The 25,706-nt window shown below is 43.1% G+C and overlaps 1 protein-coding gene across 3 annotated transcripts in view; it reads right to left on the bottom strand.

Annotated features, from left to right (window-relative positions):
* ADGRA3 (adhesion G protein-coupled receptor A3) overlaps window positions 1-25,706 on the bottom strand; it is a 138,916-nt gene that overhangs the window by 108,426 nt on the left and 4,784 nt on the right. Inside the window, exon 1 of one of the 3 annotated variants that reach the window (XM_055433955.2) lies at window positions 15,048-16,054. The exons of the other annotated variants lie outside the window; for them this stretch is intronic. Within the exon in view, the coding sequence (XP_055289930.2) occupies window positions 15,048-15,091 (44 nt within the window). The 5' untranslated portion in view covers window positions 15,092-16,054. Of the gene's footprint in view, window positions 1-15,047; window positions 16,055-25,706 lie in introns of those variants that run through there. 3 annotated transcript variants of the gene reach the window in all.

Here is a 25,706-nt window from a genome sequence, read left to right on the forward strand (position 1 = left end):
ATGGCATATATTTACATATTAAACAGTTCCATCCCTTGACATTTTTGATTTGCTAAAATAATAATACAAATTGATTTTCTACTAGATTTATCATGTAAAAGAGCACCTGTTATTGCTACATCTTTATGAAATCCAAGAAAAATAGACAATATGGCTAGACTACGCTTCTGAGTCACTAACTTACACATTAGGCACACTGCCTAAACCTTTAGGGCCACCTGTGATAAGCTAAAGTCAGAAATGTTAACTCCTCAAAAGTGAATGTTCAGTACTTTGCTTCATTTATCCCATTAATGGAAACTGGTTATTTCCCATGTTCTCTTGGGGGCAACCAAATACAACCCGCCACCTGTTTTCTTGACAACCCATGGGCTCTAAGAATGGTTTTTTATGTTTTTTAATGGCTGAAAGAAAACCAAAAGAATAATACTTTATGATACATGAAAAAAAATCTATGAAATCCAAATTTCAGTGTTCTTACAGTTTTATTGCAACACGACCATGCCCATTTGTTCACATATTGTCTATGGCAGCTTTGATGCTATGACAGCAGACTTGAGGAGTGCTGAAGGAGACGGGCCAGGAAAGTCTAAAATATTCACTCTCTGGCCCGTTACAGAAAAAGTTTGCCAACTCTTGTCTTAGTGTACTCTGTCTCAGCTTATTCTGTTTTCAGGCAAATGAAAATCAAATGCTAATTTCTAAATTAATTCTTCCTACCAAGTAAGAATAAGAGTATCTACCGGATTTCAAAACTCTCCATCGATTTGAATAAACTTTGTCTGAAAATCACATTTAATTCTGCAAGGCGTCAGCAATTACACACATTTTGCCCCACATGTTACCTGCTCATCAATGCATCCTTCTGTTAACCGGATGCATTCATTCATTCCTGCAGAAAAAATTCTGGGTGGTACGCTCTGTCTCTGTGGGTCAAAAACATTCCGTACTCGCTCTGACACATCATTTTGTTTTAACAGCATTTCTCATTATCTGAAATTACTCTGCTCAAATATTTGTCTATTTACATGTCTCCCATGGCAAGGTAAAATCCATAAAGCGTAGGGGATCTTTTTCAACTTGACTGTCACCACATCCCCTCAAAAAAAGATCATAATGGTGAACACTGGAGAGAGTCTATCATGCAGCCATTCTTTTCTACGTGGATACACACTCATTCACTCCTCACAAGAACACTATGAAACAGACACTACTGTTTTTCCAAAGACAGTAACAACAGAAAATTTGCAAGCTGGGCAACTTGCACAGATTCATATTCAGACCAAGTAGCAGAGTGAAGAGTCAAACAGTGCCTGACACATGACAGACTCATGGGGCTAGGGAGGTGCAATAACTAAGATGTCCCTTCCAGACAGACCCTGTGCACAAGAGCAAGCAACTGACCACTTCCAGCTGTGACTGTCCAGAAGATCTGCCTCAGTTCCAAGCAGAGTCCACCCACTTTGCAGGCAATGCCAGTCCAGGACTGAGCTCCCCAGGGACAAGCAGGTTCTCCATCCCCAGTCAGTACAGACTCCCCAGTCGTCCTGCTCTGCACCAGAGCTTCCTGCCAGGCTGGCCAAAACCCTCCCATAGCTGCAGATAGTGTGCACCACCCAATCATCCTTCCTTCCCTCTCCATTCACAGGTGCTAGACTTGCATCCCAATCCAGAGGCTTTCCATAACTTCTGCTTCATCTCCTTCTCCCCCTACCCCCCAAGTTAGCTCCCGGGGTTATTCTTCCACTCCCACTCCGGCATGTGCTTCCCAGAGGATCCACCTTTGATAAGACACCTACAATATCTGTTCGGTTAATGAGTGAAATTAAATTATGGCTAGGTTTAAGGTTCTGTGTTCAAAGATCCCTCTATAAGGGATTAATGATATAACATCTACAATATCCAAGCACCCAGTCATACAGATGACTCCCATGCTCATTCCTTCTTCTCTGAGACCTACTGAAAAAACTTTGGAGGGAGCAGGGACAGGAATAAAAAAAAAAAATCTACCAGAATATGCCTAGATTTTTTCTATTATGTGCATGTGTGTTCAGTTGTGTCTGGCTCTTTGCAACCCAATGCAGACTCCTCTGCTCATGGGATTTCCCAAATAAGAATACTGGAGTGGGTTACCATGCCCTCCTCCAGGGAAACCTGCCAACACAGGGACTGAAACCCCATCTCCTGCGTGTCAGGCGGATTCTTCACCACTGAGCCACCTGGGAAGCCCCTTCCTCTTTTAATATCACAGTAAAAGCTGTCTTAATATACTTTTCCCCACATTTTAACCCTTCTAAAATTAGGACCATCTTAAAATCGAAATCAAAAGAAATGTCCAGCTGCTAGAAAAAGGAATAAGTTATCAGTAGCTGTTCCTACTGGCAAATACACAAACTGTGGCTGAATGTGAAGTCTGAATCCTTAATGATGCCTTAATGTTGATACATTAAGATTTCACCATGATACAGCACTGAAATAAAAAGGCATGTAATGGGAGACTGCATATTATATGACAGTTAGCATAATTAAAGGCAGCAGAAATGTTAAATCTCCCAGAACTTAACATTTAGGAGAGGCTGGTGGGATTCATTCATGTGTCATGGAGAACTATCATTCAAGCAGCTCACATCTCTCATAAACTGCCAGCTAATTTATAAGGGAAGCAGTTAAACTTCAATGAAACATTATTCAATGGAGGTGTAGGAAGTTTGTTAAATTAACCAAATAAAAAGTACAGAGAAAACCCTAATATTCTTTACAAACAGCCAAATCATACTGCCAAGTCTAAAGATGCAAAAGAAAAAGTCAAGATAACTTTTATAAAAAGCTCAGTAGTTTACAATACATGCACCATGCTGTCCAATATCTTAAAATACATTTATCATTTATACACAGAAAAGAAAAGCGGACTGATAAAGGGCTAAAATGTTATTAATAGTCAAAGCTGGCAAATCTGGGTATAAAATGAGGGTTCTGCCCATTATTCTTACTCTTTCAACTTTCATGTTTGAAATTATTTTCAAAGAACAGTATAAAAAGTTTTCTATTAAAATGACACTATGCATGACAAGAACGGTCCAGTGCTTCAGATGATTTCTAAATGAGATGGCTGGGTGTCCACTTCAGTACTGAAGAAGTGGTATTTCATGGTGTGGGGGAAAAAACACCGACATTTTTAAAGAAATCAGCTCTCTTAGAAAAAAGCTGTTTGGAAACAGGCACCTGACTGTCGATGGCATTTTAGCAGCAAACATTGGCTGCGTTTTCTTCTCCATCTGTTCCTCAAGTTGGTTGGAGACAGGCTCTCGTAGACCCATCCTTCACATCTCTCAATTCTTTTCAGAATTCTTAGAAGAAATCCTCGGCTCAGTTTTCCCAACCACTAATTTTCTCAGTCTGATGCGGTTCCTATTTTAATCTCGAGCCCATGTGCCACCCCCGGCTACCATAGTCTAACATTACAACCTCAGGGTTAATGTCTCCAATTGCCTCCTTTTCTCAACAACTCCTTTCCCTCAACAGCTGTTGCTTTCTGGATTTGTCCTTCTCTTGGGTCTGAGACTAGGAATTAAAAGTTTCCCGTATTAACTTCTTCATCATCCTGCTGATTTCCTCTTGCATGCCTGATGACCCGTGGTTGCTTGCTCATCTTTACAAATGGTCTGGATCAATGCAGATTCCCCACTGCAGACGGTTTCTTGAGCACATATGAAAATAATGGGGAACAAGCAGGAAAGGGAGTTGAGCAAAAAGCATTCATCTCAAGGCACAAAGTCTAATAATCCTTGGAAGGTAGGGACACAAACCTGGGGTCCCCAATGACGAAAACTTCAACTTCTGGCTACAGTAAGCTACCGGTATTCTGCCTGGACAAATCTCCCAGCTTATTCAGAACTCCGCTAAAGGGCTTTGCTGCAGAGGCAAACCCTACCACCAAGTCAAACTCAACGAGAGCTGGTTCAGAGCTATTCCTTCCTGGCCATCACTCTCCTCACCCCTGCTGCTGCCCCTCCCTGGAGTTTCAAGTCTTGGGAATCTTCCAGGATCCTGTGAAGAAAATTTCATGTGTGTAGTTACTCCCTCTTCTGTCTCTGTTGGGTTGTAAGTCCCCGTGCCGTGCAGTCTCACCATCAATCTGATCCCATCTGTTTTATTTATTCCACTGCATCCTCAGTGCGCCTGGAGTGCTGCAGCACCTTTCTCAGTTTTCAGCCCCATTAGTTATGGGTCTGTTCATATTTTCATGTTTCTTCTGTCATTTTCAACAGAATTTTGGAAGGAAAGAAAAAGTAAACAAGTGAGGTTCAGTGTATATCCACCGAGGGGGTTGTGAAAGAGTCATTTCCTAAGAGTGGAGGGCTGCCTGCCTCTCCTGCAGCCTCTCTCGATGCTACATGACTGGGGTCAGGCTTCCTGTCTGGCCCATCCCAGCCCCGCACACAGGGAGGCTAGCGCCTTTCCCTTTACGTTGCCAAAACCCATAGAAAAATCTCAACCACCTTTCACTTGGAAGACAGATGATGTGTAATCACAAGGGTACCTGCTTAAAACAATGCCTCAAACGTCCACCAAAGGTAAAGCTCCAGGTTCCCTGTAAAACAATCAGGTGTCACTGAGTAAACCCATTTGTGAGTGCCACAGGGATCTGGTTCAGCATCCAACTGCCAAAGGCTAAACAAGGGTGGGGAGTCATATGGGGGGGAGGGGGTGCCAGAGGGAAGTTGTAATTCTGCTCCCTGACCTGGCCACGATTAAAAGACAAAGCTCAACTGAACAACTTTAAAAGCTCTTACTGGCTTTATTCGGGCTTCTCTGGTGGCTCAGACGGTAAAGAATCTGCCTGCAGTGCAGGTGCTGTGCTTAGTCACTCAGTTCTGTAAAACTCTTTGTGACCCCATGGACTGTAGCCTGCCAATCTTCTCTGTCCATGGGGATTCTCCAGGCAAAAATATTAGAGTGGTTTGCCATGCCCTCTTCCAAGGGATCTTCCAGACCGAGTAACCAAACTGGGGTCTCCTGCATTGCAGGTGGATTCTTTACCAGTTGAGATACCAGGCAAGCCCTTGCAGTGCAGGAGACCAAGATTTGATTCCCTGACCAGGGTTCAAACTTGCGCCCTATGCTATGGAAGCATGAATTCTTAACCACTGGACTGGCAGGGAAGTCCCTGAATAATTTTTTAAAATTAGACAGCATGTCAAAGATATCACCAGCTATTATTATAGGGTCACAGTACAACTTATCACCAGACACTTGATGCTTATATTCACATTAATAATGACAGCAAGACGACAGGTGTTAACCTGGGCATATGGTCATCCTTAGTACTCCAATGGTTCATTAAATAACCCTTCAAGTTTCCAGGAATTTCTATCAAAGATCTGACATTTTAAGGCCTGCTTTTTCTTATAATTATTTCATAATTTTTATTCGGTAGTTTTATAAATAAAAGAGCTGATCTGGTGGTTCAGATGGTAAAGAATCTACCTGCAAAGCAGGAGACCTGAGTTTGACCACTGGGTCAGCAAGATCCCCTGGGGAAGGGAATTCTACCCACTCTAGTATTTTTGCCTGGAGAATTCCATGGATGGAGGAGGCTGGCGGGTTACAGTCCGTGGGGCTGCCAAGAGCAGAATGAGCAACTTAACACTTCCACTTTTTTCGACTTTATTCAGTAGTTTTATAAATAGGAAGGAAATCTGTTTTTCTGTTTTTGCATTAAGCAGTAAGTTCGCATGTAATCAAATGCTGCTGGTGCTGCTGCTAAGTCACTTCAGTCGTGTCCGACTGTACAACCCCAGAGACAGCAGCCCACCAGGCTCCGCCGTCCCTGGGATTCTCCAGGCAAGAACACTGGAGTGGGTTGCCATTTCCTTCTCCAATGCATGAAAGTGAAAAGTGAAACTGAAGTCGCTCAGCCATGTCCGACTCTTAGCGACCCAGTGGACTGCAGCCCACCAGACTCCTCCATGCATGGGATTTCCCAGGCAACAGTACTGAAGTGGGGTGCCACTGCCTCCTCCAGTAATCAAGTAGCACTTGGTTAATTAAGAAAAACTAAAGGGTTTTTTTTATGCCATACTACTGATGAGCTATGGACAGAGGTTTGTGACATTGTAAAGGAGACCACCCCCAAGAAAAAGAAATGCAAAAAAGCAAAATGGCTGTGAAAAGAAGAGAAGCCAAACGCAAAGGAGAAAAGGAAAGATATACCCATTTGAATGCAGAGTTCCAAAGAATAGCAAGGAGAGATAAGAAAGCCTTCCTCAGTGACCAGTGCAAAGAAACAGAGGAAAACAACAGAATGGGAAAGACTAGAGATCCCTTCAAGAAAGTCAGAGATACCAAGGACACATGTCATGCAAAGATGGGCTCAATAAAGGACAGAAATGGTATGGACCTAACAGAAGCAGAAGATATTGAGAATAGGTGTCAAGAATACACAGAAAAACTGTACAAAAAAGATCTTCATAATCCAGATAATCACAATGGTGTGATCACTCACCTAGAGCCAGACATCCTGGAATGTGAAGTCAAGTGGGCCTTAGGAAGCATCACTATGAAAAAAGCTAGTGGAGGTGATGGAATTCCAGTTGAGCTATTTCAAATCCTGAAAGATGATGCTGTGAAAGTGCTGCACTCAATATGCCAGCAAATTTGGAAAACTCTGAAGTGGCCACAGGACTGGAAAAGGTCAATTTTCATTTCAATCCCAAAGAAAGGGAATGCCAAAGAATGCTCAAACTACTGCATAATTGCACTCATCTCACACGCTAGTAAAGTAATGCTCAAATTTCTCCAAACCAGGCTTCAACAATATGTGAACTGTGAACTTCCAGATGTTCAAGCTGGTTTCCGAAAAGGCAGAGGAACCAGAGATGAAATTGCCAACATCCATTGGATTATCGAAAAAGCAAGAGAGTTCCAGAAAAACTTCTATTTCTGCTTTATTGACTATGCCAAAGCCTTTGACTGTGTGGATCACCACAAACTGTGGAAAATTCTGAAAGAGATGGGAATACCAGACCACCTGACCTGCCTCTTGAGACACCTGTATGCAGGTCAGGAAACAACAGTTAGAACTGGACATGGAACAACAGACTGGTTTCAAATAGGAAAAGGAGTACGTCAAGGCTGTGTATTGTCACCCTGCTTATTTAACTTCTATTCAGAGTACATCATGAGAAATGCTGGGCTGGATGAAACACAAGCTGGAATCAAGATTGCCGGGAGAAATGTCAATAACCTCAGATATGCAGATGACACCACCCTTATGGCAGAAAGTGAAGAGGAACTAAAGAGCCTCTTGATGAAAGCGAAAGAGAGTGAAAAAGTTGGCTTAAGCTCAACATTCAGAAAACTAAGATCATGGCATCTGGTCCCATCACTTCATGGGAAATAGATGGGGAAACAATGGAAAGAGTGAGAGACTTTTTATTTTGGGGGGGCTCCAAAATCACTGCAGATGGTGATTGCAGCCATGAAATTAAAAGACGCTTACTCCTTGTAAGAAAAATTATGACCAACCTAGACAGCATATCAAAAAGCTGAGACATTACTTTGCCAACAAAGGTCAGTCTAGTCAAAGCTATGTTTTCTCCAGTACTCATATATGGATGTGAGAGTTGGACTATAAAGAAGGCTGAGTGCCCAAGAATTGATGCTTTTGAACTGTGGTGTTGGAGAAAACTCTTGAGAGTCCCCTGGACTGCAAGGAGATCCCACCAGTCCATCCTAAAGGAAATCAGTCCTGGGTGTTCATTGGAAGAACTGATGCTGAAGCTGAAACTCTAATACTCTAGCCACCTGATGCGAAGAACTGACTCATTTGAAAAGACCCTGATGCTGGTAAAGATTGAAGGTGGTAAAGATTGAAGGGGAAGAGAGAGGATGAGATGGTTGGATGGCATCACCGACTCAATGAACATGAGTTTGAGTAAACTCCGGGAGTTAGTTGGTGATGGACAGGCAGGCCTGGTGTGCTGCAGTCCATGGGGTCGCAAAGAGTCAGACAGGACTGAGCAACTGAACTGAATTGTTTTCAAAATGCCTAAAAAGGAAAAATTGCTTATTAAATAACACTTCATTTTATCTTAGGAACACAGTAGCTCAATGAGAAAAGGAAGCCTATTTTTCAAGGTGTCTTTAGCATCATAAAGAACACTGGACACTTAATATTTATGAATACAATAAAAGCATGCTTATTTGGCATTTTAATCAAACAGAGAGCTTTATCCTGGGAATTGAATGAGTTTCTTCTAGGATTTTGAGTCTGATTTTTAAGCTGACATTCACAATGAACCTACTATGCATTAACTGAGTGTATTTGTGCATCTATTATGTGCTGGGAGTTACATTAAAGGACACAATAATTGGTCTCAAGGACTAATACAATACATGAATCTTGGTATAAAGTGCTACAAGAGGACTATATGGTTCAAAGAAAATAGAGTTTAAATGTTCCAGAAATGAAATGAATAAGGGAAACATTTCTGAACTTTGTTGTTAATTGAGGAGGAATTACAAGAGCAGACAGGAAGGGGAAAATCCTTTTAAACAGAGATTAAACTCACTGTATTATTTTCTTCTGCTGCATAACGAATTACCACAAACTTAGTGCTTTAAATCAACACCTGTTACTTAGCACATAGCTCTGCAGGTCAGAAGCCCAGGCCCAGAGTATATGGGTCTTCTGCTCAGGGTGGGAGCTGGCTGCACAGCACCTGGGTACCAATAGAAGGGATGCTCCTAAGTTAATGAATGGGATGGAGGGAAGGAGGGAAATGAGTGCACATATCACCTGTGACATATTCTTGCCAGAGTCACGCTTCAATATGAGCAGAAAAAAAAAAAGTGATACCCTGTAATTTCTACTTCCCATTGTGAATTTGTGTTCCCTTCCTGTGAAGGCATGCAAATGTCCTTTGACCATTATAACACACTGGTTGTTAAGCATGAACTCTCAAGTCAGACTGCCTCAGCTCACAGCCTAGCTCCATCTCTTACTGCCCGGGTGACCTCGGGAAAATTAATGAGCTTCTGTGCCTCCCTTGCTCAGGCACAGAAGAGGGATCATAATAATAATGACCTCATGAGGGAAGTATGAGAATCAACTAATACAACACAACCCTTAAAAACACTTACGACAGGATCTGGCACACTCAACAAACATTACCGATTATTACTGGCCCATACTTCGAATGGATTATCTGTCTCTTCTCACTAATTTGTAGAAGGTTCTTAATACATGCGAACCAGCAATTTCCAATACGATCTTCCAAAAATTCTTAGGCAGCTGGCCCAAATGCTGGGTGCCAGTCTCTGTTAGAAGATACTTAAGAGTTCGGAAACTATTACCAAGGAGTGAAATCATTATTTCTGACAAGTATAGTGCTTACTGCTAAGCAAAGAATTGTCTAATTCTTCTGGTAAGTAATCTCCTGGGACTTCCCTGGAGGTTCAATGGTTAAGAATCTGCACTTTCACTACAGGGGGCATGGGTTTGATCCCTGGGGCAGGGGGTGTCCCGTGTGGCTCAGATGGTAAAGAATACACCAGCAATGCAGGAGACCTGGGTTCAATCCCTCGGTCGGAGGATCCCCTGGAGTAGGAAACAGCAACTCACTCCAATATTCTTGACTGGAGAATCCCCATGGACAGAGGAGCCTGGCAGGCTACCATCCACGGTGTCACAAAGAGCTGGACACCACCAAGCGACTAAGACTTTTATACTTTGGGGAACAAAGATCCCACGTGTCTCAAAAAAAAAAAAAAGAAATCTTCTGAGACTTTTGTAAAATTCAGAGATACTCTTTCCATGTAGCTGTTGAAACTATCAAACAGGATAGAACCTGGGTATGTACAAAAACCCACATGACCCCAAGATTATAAAACCAAACAATCCAGTCAATAACAGAGTTTTGGGGTTCCAGGGCCACTGGCAAATAAGGGCATGTGTGCCACCACCTCCCCCATCCTGTGCCAGAGTAGGCATCTGAACTGGCACTTTCCTGATAAGCTCAGGCAACACTCCTGATGGCTGCTCCCAATTCACAGATGTTGTCATTCAAGGAATCTATTTACCATACTGGTTCTACAACAGAAACTCTATCACAGCAATTACGACCTCAATGTACTTTTTATAACTGGTGGAGGCATCGTGACCGGGAACTGACCTGCCCGCTGAAGGCGAACTGTGTACAGAGTCAACAGGGAAATGCTGTGAAGTAGAATCAGTCAGAACACTGGCATCAAAGGATGCATAAGAAACTTGTGGCAAGTGGGCTAAGCAGTAAGGGGGTGGGGGGAGCATGCAGGCAAGAAAAATAATCACGTGATATAAAATCTGCAGCATATCCATACAGTCTGGAAATAAAGGGGAAAATATTCATGTGTCTATGTATGTATAAAGTAAAAAAAAAGCATTTTCAAGTTGCTTTAAAAAAGTATGCTTCTGAACTTTATGGACACCTTGTACAACCCTGTAATACTCAGAAACTCAGATGAGCAGACTGGTAGACTAACTGGGCTGGGACTTAATCTATATTTCTTTAACAGAGGAAAAGAATGAGGATCTGCAAAGAGAAAGCCAGAGTTCAGTGCTACAGCTCAAGGATTCAGATCTAACTCAGGGACAAAAAAAAAATCAGCTAACAGGATGAAAGAACAAAGTTCCATGTTGGTTTAGCCCTAGGGAACGAGGGCAGGTCTCAGCCCGCAACTGAGGGGCAATCAGCCTAAGAGCGGTGAGAAAAGGCATGCGGCCAAATTCTAAGGACTGCACAGCCCCAACATCCGCCAAGAAAACAGCCTTGCTGTTATAATGCAACAAACCCCTTCTAATACACAATTTGAGCTTCATCAAATGTGCATATGAACTCTGAGGATTTTTAAAAATATCTAAGTAATCTTGAATTTCAGCAGTTACAGAGACTTAAAGATAACCTAGTTCAAAATCTTATTTTACTCTTCAAGAAAGTGATAGCCAGAAAAATTATGATGTATAAAGGGTCACATTCTACTCAGTAGCAAAGCTAACAGAGCCCCTGAACACTTTGAGTCTTGTTGCTAATTCCTCTGTATCCTGCTTTCTGGGCATTTTTGTCAAACATGGAATAGGCATGCCGACTCCCTGCTTACTCAGGCACAACTCTGACAGGTAGATGTGAGTGCTCCCTGACAAGAGTGTGTGTGATGGATTCACGTCCCATGGAGACCTATCGAAAATGCAACTACCCCCTATGATGTCATTATTCCTTTCATCTTAACAGAGCAGCAATGCCTGAGGTAGGTCATTTATTACTCGAAGATATCACTCTAGGATAAAATTTTTGATCTCAGGAACACAGGTAAGAGGACTATTTAATAATCAAAAACACTACAATGCAATCCTAAGTATGACACGCTGATCATTCCCATAAGCACTTGCTGATAGCAAAACGAGACACTACATTTGTCCTTGAGTTACTAGGACACAGTCAGTACTGAAGAAGAAGTCTCAATAATTCCATTTTCCCATGTCAGTCAACTCTAAAGAAATGGTTCAGAGTAAAGAAGTTCCCAATCTCTTTTGTTCTGCAAAGGCTTACCCTCAACCCCTACTGCCATTATGAGCATTTAGGTTCTCAGTGACTTCTATGAACAGAACAACAGTGAGAATTACAAGCTTAAAGGCCACATTCGCGGGCCAGAGCCTAAACCGCATGTAACCTCCGAGGATCAATTTACCTGTCCACACTCAGATGGCACACCTGAAAAATGGGGACCTTGCCAAGCTTATGAAGTTATTTTAACAACTAAGATGTGTATGTGGAGCATTTGGTACCGCACCTGGCACATGATAAATATCGCAATTAGAACCTGAGTTACGAGGACACAGTAAGTACTTAAAGAGATGTCTCAGTTATTCTCTTTCCCCATCAGTCAGCCAGCTCTACAGAAATCATGGAGTGCTGCAGTCCAAGGGGTCTCAGAGAGTCGGACACGACTGAGCAATTGAACTGAAATCAAAATCAGTTAAGGGCACTTATACCCAATTGAGCCTTGAAAAACATGGCGGTTAGGGCACCAACCCTCCACTCAGTGGAAAATCCAACTCACAGTCAGCTCTCAGCATACATGGTTCCTCCACATCCATGAATTCAACCCACCTCACATCATGTAGTTCTATTGCTGTTCTTCAGTCACTCAGTTGTATCCAACTCTTTGCAACCCATGGACCGCAGCACACCAGGCTTCCCTGTTCTTCAGTATCTCCCGGAGTTTGCTAAAACTCATGTCCGTTGGGTCAGTGATGCCATCCAACTATCTCATCCTCTGTCACCCCTTCTCCTCAGGCCCTCAATCTTTCCAAGCATCAGGATTTTTTCCAATGAGTTGGCTCTTTGCATCAGGTGGCCAAAATATTGGAGCTTCAGCATCAGTCCTTCCAATGAATATTCAGGGTTGATTTCCTTTAGGATTGATCAGTTCAATTTCCTTCCCGTCCAAGGGACTCCCAAGAGTCTTCTCCAGCACTACAATCCGAAAGCATCAATTCTTTGGAGCTCAGCCTTCTTTATGGTCCAACTCTCACATCCACACATGACTACTAGAAAAACCACACCTTTGACTAGATGAACCTTCGTTGGCAAAGTGATGTCTCTGCTTTCTAATACGCTGTCTAGGTTTGTCATAGCTTTTCTCCCAAGCAGCAAAGCATCTTTTAATTTCATGGCTGCAGTCACTGTCCACAGTGGTTTTGGAGCCCCAAAAAATAAAATGTCACTGCTTCCACTTTTTCCCCATCTATCTGCCATGAAGTGATGGGACCAGATGGCATGATCTTAATTTTTTAAACGTTGAGTGCTACGTTGTACTATTACTTACTGAAAAACTTCCACTCGTAAGTGTAACCACAAAGTTCAAATTTTTGTTGTTCAAGTGTCAACTATATAAAGTTCTGGAGGCCAAGGAGTTCTTCAGAGTTCTACACCTTAGTTTGTGCTATTCATGGTAATTTAAGGCAATTATCGAGCTGGTTTTGGGAGAAAGTTGAACATTAAAACAAAAGTTTTAAACCACCTACATTAGCTAACTCAACCATGGAGTCTTTACAGTTACATCAGAAGTAGAAACAGCAGGTTTACCAAATTAATCTCAACAGAAAGCTAACAAGTTTTCTGAAATCCTATTTCTCCTAAAACAAGAAGGTTCTTCACATTGGCTTTACTATCAACCTCCCAACAGAAAAATAAATAGTTTTTTTCCATTTTATAAGCTGTCACCATCTACTCTAAGATGGTGTAAGAAGACTTAGTGAAAGTAAGACTTAGTGTAGGAGGTCTCCAAAATCCCCCCTCATCTCTGCTCCCTGCGGTGACAACAAAACATCTGCAATTTTTAAAGTTCTATGAAACAAAAGGAATGGAAACACTAACAAAGCTTAAAAAGGGAAAGTCTGACCACGTCCTTACATCATGGCCCCAGTCTGTGGTTGCTAAGCTGTTCTGATTAAGCTGATGGACAAGTTTTTCAAATTTATCCCTGGGGGAAGAACTCCAAGACAGTTCCCCTCCCGCCCCTAGTAAGAATCCCTGAAAAGAAATCAAGCCAAGGCAGACAGTTAACTAGGTTGCTCTAAGTTGGCAATAATCTCAAGAAGACAATCTGTTTATGGTGGTTCAGGGTGGACAATACACATTCCGTAGGGCTTTGCCTTCAAGAAAACACCATCCCCTAAGGAAGTACTGCTGTCTGTGGTCATCTTGGCAGGAAACCACGCAGTCAAGCTAGCACTTCCTCATAGGAGCTGCTGAGCCCAAACCAAGTCAAATTACTGAAATTTAATAATTAAGTGAACGTGGTCACAGAGGTGGTGACCAGGAGAAGACTACACATGCAATGGAGGAGTGAAAGGTCTTTGAGTTTAGGCTGATTTCAGGCAAGGCACAGTGCAGAAACTAGACAATGGACTGAAACTGAAATAAGGTAAGGAAATGCCGGGGTGAATTCATGCTGCTTTTTAAGAAGCTTAATTGTGAAATAAGAGTAACTACACGGTGCTGCGGTAAGTGTGGTATGAGGGAGGCGAGATTTTTGTTGTTGTTTGTTTATTTTAACAGAGGGTAGGTATGCCAAGAAGAAACATCACAAATGAGAGGAAAAGCTTAAAACACAGAAAAGGTAAGTGACAGTCTCTCAAAAAGCAGAAGGGAAGTAGATCGAGAAAAGGGGAGGAATAAAAACAAAGTAATATAGGTACGAGAGAAAGGCTTTTCACTATCAAATACAGAGTGGGAGTTTAAGCCTTGACCTTGTAGGTTGGGTACTCCGCTTTGAAGACTGTCAAGCTTATCAGTGATAGATTCATCATCCTGTGTTAAAAATAATGCAAGATTCTTCTTCTAGTTCTACTTGAGGAAAAAAAGAAAAGCAGTGGGGAACATGGGCCTTATTTATACAAAGATTTACTAAATGTTTAGTGATAGACACTGAGGATTCAGAGGTAAATATAACCATCAAGAGTTTACAATCTGGTGCAGCCACTATGAAAACACGACGGAGGTTCCTCAAAAATAAAAATCAGAACCACATGATCCAGAAATTTCACAGCTGGGTATACATCTGAAGAAAACAAAGACGCTAATTTTAAAAAATTCATACACCCAACATTCGTAGCGGCATTATTTACAATTGCCAAGATAGAGAGGCAACCTAAGTGTTCAACGACAGTTGAACAGATAAAGACGATGTGGCACATATATACAAGAACATTCAGTTCAGTTCAGTTCGCTCAGTCGTGTCCGACTCTCCGCGACCCCATGAATCACAGCACGCCAGGCCTCCCTGTCCATCACCAACTCCCGGAGTTCACTCAAACTCATGTCCACAGAGTCGGTGATGCCATCCAGCCATCTCATTCTCTGTCGTCCCCTTCTCCTCCCGCCCCCAACCTTACGAGGCCACAAAATAGAATGAAACTCAACCAAGTTGATGGACTTAGGCAATATCGTGCTAAGGCAAATAAGTCAGACACAGAAAGACAAACATGCTACGTTATCACTCACTGTTGCTCAGTCACTAAGTCGAGTCCCACTCTATGAGACTCCATGGACTGCAGCACGCCAGGCTTCCCTGTCCTTCACCATCTCTTGGAGTTTGCTCAAACTCATGTCCATTGGGTCGGTGATGCCATTCAACCATCTCTTCCTCTGTCGTCCCCTTCTCCTCCTGCCCTCAATCTTTCCAAGCATCAGGGTCTTTTCCAATGAGTCAGCTCTTCGAATCAGGTGCCCAAAGTACAGAAGCTTTGCATGAGTCCTTCCAATGGATAGTCAGGGTTGATTTCCATTAGGATTGACTGGTTTGATCTCCAAGGGATGGATGTAACAAAACAAAAACAAACTTTCAGATATAGAAAACAAACTAGTGATCACCAGTGGGGAGATACAACCTACTATGTATAAAGTAAATAAGCCACAAGGATATATCGTACAGCACAGAGAAATATGGCCATTATTTTGTTATAGATTATACTCCATTTAAGGGCTTCTCAGATAATGCTAGTGGTAAAGAACCCATGCAGGAGATGAAAGAGATACAGGTTCGATCCCTGGGTTGGGAAGATCCCATGGAGGAGGGCATGGCTCTTCACTCCAGTTTTCTTGCCTGGAGAAACCCATAGACAGAGGAAACTGGCGGGCTACAGTTCATAAGTTTGCAAAGAGTCAGACATGACTGAAGTGACTTAGTATACACACAGGCATAGTCCATTTAAAGTTACAAAAATACTGAATCACTATGTTGGACATTTTGAAACTAAGCCAACTATACATACATCAATTTTAAAAAAAAAGTTCACAATCTGGTAAGACAGAAAGGATTGTAAATAAATAATTCCAAAGATTATGACAGCAGCAGTAATGCAAGCAAAGGTGAGGCAGGATGCGGGTACAAGGAATGGAGGAGCCAGCCTAGCACTGATTGCCAAGGTGGACTGCAAGTTCCATGGTATTGGAAAGACTTTAGAAATCTAATCAAATCTTCACCAGCAAGGGAGAGTTTACACTTGGTCTTGTTTCAAACAAACAAAAGGAAGGTTAAAAAAAATTTAATCTAATAGAAAGCCCATCTGCCTTAAACATGGTACTAGAGATGAATACACCCCTAGTCAATTACTCTTTGCCTTTTCATGAGAAAAGAGTTGGGAAGAATTGCACAATAAAACAAAGAATGCTTTTAAGTCTTATCTTGATGGGAAATGAATCAATTTAATTAGACTTAGATTCAAGCAGTCTTGAAGAAAGAGAAGTTTAACAACTGCATTACAGAATCTGTGTTACAGCTGCATCTCCAAAGCCCGCTTTAAGTTTCCTTCAATTAAATCTCAGGAGGGTTTAGACTGAAGTGTCATTCCCAACACAATTTACAACCTGCTTTCTATCCAGCTCACGATAGGAGGCGATCACAGAAATGCCAACGAAAAGCCTACCACTCTTCTAGGTGCGAGAGTGGCAGGAGGGGACAAAAAAGTCTCCAAAAGCTCCATTATCTAGGGGAGGCAAGATCACATAGATGGAACTATTTATTCTAATTCAGAAATGTCTTCATATAGGGAGTGAATTTAACTCACAATCACCTACTGTATATTATGTCCCATACTGGGAGGATGCAGGGGAGAGGAGTAGGGGTGCAGCTTGGAGAGCTTAGATTACCCACAGGGGTCTTTATTTCTCCCAAGCCTGGGTGGCAGACATGCTTGTTCCTATTCTGGGGAAACATCTTGGCCTGAAAGTACAGGAGTCCCTCCTATCCACAGGGGACACGCTTCAAGGCCCCCAGCAGATGCCTCCAACTTCACTATCTTTCATGTACTATTTTTTTCCTATATATACATTCTCTGATAAAGTTTAATTTATAAAGAAGGCACAGTAAGAGATTGTCAGCAATAAACTAAGACAATTATGACAACATATTGTAATCAAAGTTCAATGCAGGTGGTCTCCCTCTCAAAATATCTCATTGCACAAATGAAAAAGGTCTTTTCCATCTAACTAAGCACTTATCACACACAGTGGCCATAATTTTTGCAGTCTGCGGTGCAACAGCAAAATTAGCACGAATTCTTTTTTCTTCACTATTTCATGGCTAAAGATTTGTTCTTACTGTAGATCTTAGCAACCTCAGTACACGATTATTTTTCTTTCCATGTTAAATCTAGAACTTTCACCTTTTCACTTAGAAAGCATTTTACAGGTTTCTCTTTGGCACCTTTGAATTGCCAGCATCAACACTCCTATACTTGAGGGGTCATTATGAAGTAAAATAAGGGTGGCTTGAACAGAAGGCACTGAGCTTCCAGGACAGTCGATCTGATGACATATGACCCAGACAGCCACTAAGTGTCTAACAGGAGGATACACTGGACAAAAGGATGATTCCCGTCCCAGGCAGGAGAGAGCAAGATTTCATCATACTACTCGGAACGGTGCACAATTTAAAACTTATGAATTGTTTATTTCTGGAATTTTCCATTTAATATTTGTGGCCCATGGTTCACCACAAGTAACTGAAACTGGTATAAAGGAGGATTGCTGAACAATTCTTGACTAGGTGGAAGCACCGCTTTTGCTTGTAGAGCTAGTTCCGTTCCGTTCAGTCGCTCAGTCGTGTCCGACTCTTTGCGACCCCGTGGACTATAGCCTACCAGGCTTCTCCGTCCATGGGATTCTCCAGGCAAGAATACTGGAGTGGGTTACCATTTCCTTCTCCAGGGGATCTTCCCGACCCAGGGATCGAACCCGGGTCTCCCGCATTGGAGGCAGACGCTTTAACCTCTGAGCCACCAGGGGTAGAGCTAGTAGTCCTGCCAAAAGATTTTCTTCATGCTCATGCCACTGTCATCCAAAAGAATTTAATAAAAATAGCCTAAGAAGTAGAGAGTGAAGATGACTGTCAACTGAGCCTTCATTGTATAAGACTGCATTCCACAGGCATGCCCTTCCCCCCCATACTGATAATTCAGGAAGAAAAGATTTCAAGTATGTACAATTCAACCATTACATAATTTAAACATAACAAGGCAAAATATGGGAAGGAAAAGAAAGGCAAAAGATATCTTTTATTTAACCTAAGAACCAAGTATGTCAGTCACGTGAATTGATAAAGAGCTAAAAGCAACTAGCAAATGCCTGTTATATGAGTGGATTTAGCCTCTCAACAAAATCAAGTGTCCTGCCAGGAAATATCTCTTGTCCTCATCTGCCCAACATGCCAGTCCATTATCAAGTCAAGAACATGACAAAGGTGTCCACAATCCTTCCTCCTTAGTCCCAGACAAAGCAGCAAGAAAAAAATGAAAGTACTACATTTTCAGATGACGAGCGGTCACTCAAAAAATCTAAGTGTCAACTGGTTGGTAAAAAACAGCTACTGGAAACTAAAAATGTACAGAGAAGGTGGCCAAATACAAATGACCCTTTTGCAGACATGTCAAAAATATATGAAACTTCACTTATAATGAGTATATAAATTAAAATAAGCTCTTTTTATTTTTTTTAATAACTTAGACAAGTAAAGACCAAACAAAAAAATCTCAATAGGTAGATACTTGGGGAATTGGGCCTCTCATGGATTCTCTACGCTTTTTTACTATTTTATATTAATAATGGATTATTATTAGAAATAAATCTCTATTTTAAATTTAATACACAATAAAGGATTTAAGGCAGACCAAGGCAGGGACTATTATGTGTTTCGTTGTCTGCTCCATCGGAGTATCAGGCCCTCCAATACTGGTTTGCTGCCCTTAGACTCAGTTCATCCTTTCAGTGCCACGACGCATCTCCACAACCTTACCGTCCTTAGCCCCATGCTACTGTTCATTCGTGTCCAACTCTCAGCAACCCCATTGACTGTCACCCGCTCCTCTGTCCATGGGATTTTCCAGGCAAGAATACTGGAGTGGGTTGCCATTTCCTTCTCCAGGGGATCTTCCCAATCCAGGGATCAAACCTCCATCTTCTGCACTGCAGGCAGATTCTTTACCGCTGGGCCCTCTGGGAAGCCATTAACCCCATGACTTGATATTAAATCCTACTTCGGCATATCATTCCCCACTTTCAGTTCAGTTTAGTTGCTCAGTCGTGTCTGACTCTTTGCGACCCCATGAATCACAGCATACCAGGCCTCCCTGTCCATCACCAACTCCCAGAGTTCACTCAAACTCATGTCCATCGGGTCTGTGATGCCATCCAGCCATCTCATTCTCTGTCGTCCCCTTCTCCTCCTGCCCCCAATCCCTCCCAGCATAAGAATCTTTTAAAGTGAGTCAACTCTTCGCATGAGGTGGCCAAAGGATTGGAGTTTCAGCTTTAGCATCAGTCCTTCCAGTGAACACCCAGGACTGATCTCCTTTAGAATGGACTGGTTGGATCTCCTTGCAGTACAAGGGACTCTCAAGAGTGTTCTCCAGCACCACAGTTCAAAAGCATCAATTCTTCAGCAATCCGCTTTCTTCACACTTTACATATAGTCATTTTTCTTCTTTCTTATGGATAAGGTTCCAACCTAAAGCTCTCAGTTCTCTGTCCTAAAAACATCTGATTTCCATTCATCCGTGCTCCACTTGGAACAGCCCCCTTCCCCTTGAGGCAGTTGTCCTCAATCTGCTCCACTGCTCTTTCTTCTACCTTCTTTTGTTGTAGCAGATGACAAGTGGTGAAGAAAACACCTAGAAAACAAGTTCTTAGCCCAGGTGACAAGAGAATCACCCGCAGAGCTGTGAAAAATACCAACTTCCTGGCCCCATCCTGGAACAGTCAAATCAGATCATGAGACCTGTGGCCCAGGCATCTGAGCTTTTAATGCTCCCAAGTATTCAAAGCAAGGTGAAAAGTCTCAACAGCAAACTCAGCAGCCAGGTTACAGGAAGGTGGATATAAGTGCTCCCCCAAACCCCTCCCCAATCTGGGCTGGGATGCAGGCTCTGGCTCAGTGGGGTTCCTGCCTGCAGCACCCTCCACACAAACCTTACCACTGTGTGTGTGTGTGTGTGTGTGACAACATGAAAATCCTCAGAAAGAACTGCTCTGAGTACTGGAGGTGATTACGTGCTACAGGAGATCAGAGACATATGAGGTGAAGGAAAAATCCCGTGCCCAGCAGACAGATGTGAGGGGAAAGCAAAGGTGGTCACTGCCCACCATGGTCTATCAGGCCCATTGGCTATGTTGTTCCTAAAGCAGTCTTGCAGATATCTCTTTAGAAACCTCAATGCCTATAATAATCTTTGAAAGTCCACCAGTTGCCCACGCCCCCACCCACCCCCTGTTATCTCCAGCTCTCATAGCAGAGTGTGGCAAAGGAAGAGGATACAGGTTAAACTGTGTCAGAAAGAGGCAGACCAGGGAGATATTGTGTTTCTGGAAGGCAAGAGGTGGAGTTCCAGAAAGGAATACAAGCACACGAGACTAGGATAAAACTGGTCTAATGGCCAAAAACAATCACACAAGCCCACCTAAATTACGTCGACAACAGGCAGAGTAGGCAGTGAATAACTATTTGCTGAGCGAACACAAAAGCAAGCAGTTTTAAAAACTAGAATAGGAATTATGAAGACAGCCACTAGAGAAGAGTGATTACCAAAAGTCTGGTCTTTGGAAGGCCCCTGCTGTGTGTGGGAAAGCAGATTTAAACCTGGGCTTGCAGCCTGCAGACAAAGGGTGCTGGGGGGGAAGCTGGGTGAGCACAGGGGGATGGGGGAAGTCCGAGATGATTCTTATACCAACCCCTTCCATTTACTCTCTTCAGGCTCTGAGGACAAGAAAAGGTTACCTGAGTGAAATGCCCAATATTTGCAAGGTGCTAAGGGTCGGACACGACTGAGCGACTTCACTTGCACACATTGGAGAAGGAAATGGCAACCCACTCCAGTGTTCTTGTCTCCCCCAGGGACGGGGGAGCCTGGTGGGCTTCTGTCTATGGGGTCACACAGAGTTGGACACGACTGAAGTGACTTATCAGCAGCAGCAGCATGGCACTAAAAGCGGCCAGGACAGACATGTCCCTTCTCTGGGGCAACATCCAACATGCAGCTCTGTTCTGTCCCATTCAACATGCAGGAGTTTCCCTCACCACACATGCAAAATTAAAAAAAAACCTTTGGAGGGATTGCTTAAACTCCCTCTTCAGACTAAAATTATCTGCACGTGAACATAAAAACAAGCTAAACCATCCATAAAGCATTAAAAATTTTATTAAAATACATTTAGTTAGGCAACAATTAAAAACTCATTGAGCAAGTCTGCATCTAAAGCCTAATTTTTGCAAAAAAAAAAAAACTGACTTAATAAGTTACTAAAATTTTAAGAATTCTGTATTCTATTTTTTTGTCTGTTTTTGAGAAAAATGTTGGCAACAAAGAATTAGTTATGTTCTCTGGACTTAAGATTTCTCCATGTGAGGGACTTCCGTGGTGTCCAGTGGTTAAGAATCCTTCCTGCAATGCAGGGAACTCGGGTTTGATCCCTAGCAGGGGAACTAAGACCCCTCAGGCAGCAGAGCAAACGAGCCCTTAACTGCTGAAGCCAGTGCTCTGTAACAGAAGATCTGCCTAATGCAATGTTGATCCTGTGTGCCAGACTCAACACAGCTAAATAGAGCTGCTATAATTTAAAAAAAAAAAAATTCCTCCATAGGAGGACAGTCAATACAGAAAACAACTATTTTCAGAGACGCAACTAAACAAGAAGGAAAAAAAAGTCCTAAATACTACTCTAAGAAACTTCACCCTGTGTTGTTTTCTGATTACTTTCAGGAGTTTTTATTTTTACTTCCTTGTTTTTGCTTATTTTAAAAAAACACCCTTATAGGTTTGGAAAGTCCCTATGTCTCTTTCTAGTATTTTATTTCTGATTTATTGCCAAACCCACCATCTTCTCATCAAATACCCCTGACGTTGGAAGACTCCAAAGCAGGTAAGAAGCAACAGGATTCAGGGGCTGGGTCATGCAAAACCTCACCAGACTGGAAAAATGCTTCCCTTGTAGCTCAGTTGGAAAAGAATCTGCCTGCAATGCAGGAGACCAGGGTTTGATTCCTATGTTAGGAAGATCCCCTGGAGAAGGAAATGGCAACCCACTCCAGTATTCTTGCCTGGAGAACCCCATGGACAGAGGAGCCTGGAAGGCTACAGTCCATGGGGTCGCATGAGTCGGACACAACTCAGCGACTAAACCACCACCACCAAGACTTGCATTCATAGACCAAATGCCTAAGTCTGCCCAGAATTCCTCAGTATTTCTAATCAACCTGCCAAAACACTGTTTTATGTGTGTGCTTCAGTTCAGTTCAGTCACACAGTCGGTGTCTGACTCTTTGCAACCCCATGCACAGCCGCCCACCAGGCTTCCCTGTCCATCACCAACTCCCAGAGCTTGCTCAAACTCATGTCCACTGACTCAAACACATGTCCATCGAGGTGGTGATGCCATCCAACCATCTCACCCTGTTGTCCCCTTCTCCTCCTCCTCCAATCTTTCCCAGCATCAGGGTCTTTTCAAATGAGTCAGTTCTTCACATTAGGGGGCCAAAGTGTTGGAGCTTTCACATCAGTCCTTCAAATGAATATTCAGGACTGATTTCCTTTAGGACTGAATGGTTTGATCTCCTTGCAGTCCAAAGGACTCTCAAGAGTCTTTTCAAACACCACAGTTCAAAAGCATCCATTCTTTGGTGCTCAGCTTTCTTTATAGTTCAACTCTCACATCCATACATGACTACTGGAAAAAACATAGCTTTGACTATATGGACCTTTGTCTGCAAAGTAATGTCTCTGCTTTTGAATATGCTGTCTAGGTTGGTCATAATTTTCTTCCAAGGAGCAAACGTCTTTTAATTTCATGGCTGAAGTCACCATCTGCAGTGATTTTGGAGTCCAAGTAAACAAAGTCTGCCACTGTTTCCATTGTTTGCCCATTTACTTGCCATGAAGTGATGGGACCGAATGCCATCATCTTTGTTTTTTGAATGTTGAGTTTTAAGTCAGCTTTTTCATTCTTCTCTTTCACTTTTACCAAGAGGCTATTTAGCTCTTCTTCGTTTTCTGCCATAAGGGTGGTGTTATCTGTATATCTGAGGTTACTAATATTTCTCCAGCAATCTTGATTCCAGCTTGTGCTTCATCCAGCCCGGCATTTCACACAGAAGCAGGGTGACAATAAACTTGACATACTCCTTTTCCGATTTGGAACCAGTCCGTTGTTCCATGTCCAGTTCTAACTGTTGCTTTTTGACCTGCATACAGATTTCTCAGGAGGCAGGTAAGGTGGTCTGGTATTCCCATCTCTTTTAAGAATTTTCCACAGTTTGTTGTGATCCAGTCAAAGGCTTTGGCGTACTCAATAAAGCAGAAGTAGATGCTTTTCTGGAGAAGGCAATGGCACCCCACTCCAGTACTCTTGCCTGGAAAATCTCACGGACAGAGGAGCCTGGTAGGCTGCAGTCCATGGGGTTGCTAAGGGTCAGACACGACTGAGCGTCTTCACTTTCACTTTTCACTTTAACGCACTGGAGAAGGAAATGGCAACCCACTCCAGTGTTCTTGCCTGGAGAATCCCAGGGATGGGGGAGACTGGTGGGCTGCTGTCTATGGGGTCGCACAGAGTCGGACACGACTGAAGCGAATTAGCAGCAGCAGCAGACGCTTTTCTGGAACTCTTGCTTTTTCTATGATCCAATGGATGTTGGCAATGTGTGCTTACCACACACGTAAGACCATGTAGGTCAAATGTAACTGCCCATATTTATATCTGTTCTTGAATCGGGGACCCAATAGCTATGAAATGTTGACCTAAACTAATGAAATGTTCTCACTGGCCATAAAAGGGTAAAATTTTGAATTCACGTCCCTCCACTTGTCCTGACCTCCCACCATACAGTCCTATCATTGCTGGCGTTACTCTTATCAATAGAGTGATTACATTCCCACTCATTGAGGTCTGAGTCCTTCCTCTGACAGGACATACTTTAGACACGTATCAAGTATCCCATAAAGTGACATAAGAGCGCAGATAAGAAGCACTTTCCATGTTTAGAGAAGAAAAGGATCAGAGCGTTGGAAGAGGCACAAAAGAGTCCACAGCAATTGGGCTAGATTAATGAGGACCCAGACTTTTACCAGGAAAGGGGCATCAGACAAGAGTGGCAAACTTAGCCGAGGCATACAGGAAGCAAAATACATAAAAATCTGTTCAGGGGACAATGAGACGCATGCTGTGGTGAAGCAAAGAATTTGGGTATATTATTGATCCTCGGAGGAAAGAATTATGGCTTATTCTAGCCATCCCTAGCACTCAGAGGAGAAGGCAATGGCAACCCACTCCAGTACTCTTGCCTGGAAAATCCCATGGGTGGAGGAGCCTGGTGGGCTGCAGTCCATGGGGTCGCTAAGAGTCAGACACAACTGAGCGACTTCACTTTCACTTTTCACTTTCATGCATTGGAGAAGGAAATGGCAACCCACTCCAGTGTTCTTGCCTGGAGAATCCCAGGGACGGGGGGAGCCTGGTGGGCTGCCATCTATGGGGTCACACAAAGTCGGACACGACTGAAGCAGCAGCAGCAGCAGCACTCAGAGCCATCCCTAGCACTCAGAGTTGTGCGTACAATATTAATAGTGTCTCAATAGATGTGCATAGGGAAAAAAGGCTGTGCTGAGAATGGGAAGATATGGCTACAGAGAAGACCTTTCATTCAAAGATTAAAAACCTTGATCCACATGAATTCACACCATAGCAGCTGTCCGTGATTTCATTAAAATCTCCCTGTTCCTTCTCATCCTCTGTTGTCCTCACCTGGCGAAGCAGCCTGGCTAATATCCACTGTTCTCATCTCTAAGCTGAAAGCAGCTGGAGAGAAGAAAAAAAACCATGCTGACCATCTCCCTCTGAATTGGATCACAAGGCAAAAATGGACACTACTCCACCTGGGTGACATTTCTACAATCGCCAGGTCCTTTCCAAAAGGGCCACTTCACTCTTCATTCACTTCCTCTTCACACCCTCTCCTCACCCTGCCTCTAGGTCTTTGAGAAAATAAATGCCAGTGGGGCAGCAAAGCCCTCTTCATCCCACATGCCCTCCTCAGGGGTCTCCCACCCACCATTTTGCCTGAGCTCCCTCCAGTCACCACTTGGGGATGGAACAACCCCCCTCCATCTAAAAGCCTAACACCCACCTGGGCTCCAGCTCCCATCATATCTCACCTTCCATCATCCATTTCTCCCTCTCCGCAACTATTCCCAACCATACTCAGCAGGATGCAAAGATTCTCTTTCCTCACACCAAACTTCTTCCTCATCGAGGTACTAGCACCACCATCCTCACACAGTTCTCCCTTTAATCCACCCCAACCTGCCTCCTGCAGCTTCTGGCCCATGGAGGGCACCAAAGCTGTCAAGTCTAGCTTGTTCTTACTATTCCCAACCTCGCAGCATCTCTCCACTGGGGGGCCCCCATTCCTGTCTTCAAACCTGAACTCCCCTTGGCTTCTATGACCAATACTCCCCAGTAGCTGCCCCCCAACCTCAGCAGCTGCTCCTTCCTTCTCAGGCCCCTCCACTGCTCCAGGGGACTTCAGCCTGGGTCCCTTCTCCTTCCCATCTGGACACACTCCCCTAACTGACTTCGACCAGACTGGTGCTTGAAACACCACAGACAGACTAATGG

The sequence above is a fragment of the Moschus berezovskii genome, chromosome 5, assembly GCF_049115385.1.
Source record: "Moschus berezovskii isolate FMDL1 chromosome 5, NW_MosBer_1.0, whole genome shotgun sequence".
In the NCBI taxonomy this organism is placed as follows: domain Eukaryota; kingdom Metazoa; phylum Chordata; class Mammalia; order Artiodactyla; family Moschidae; genus Moschus; species Moschus berezovskii.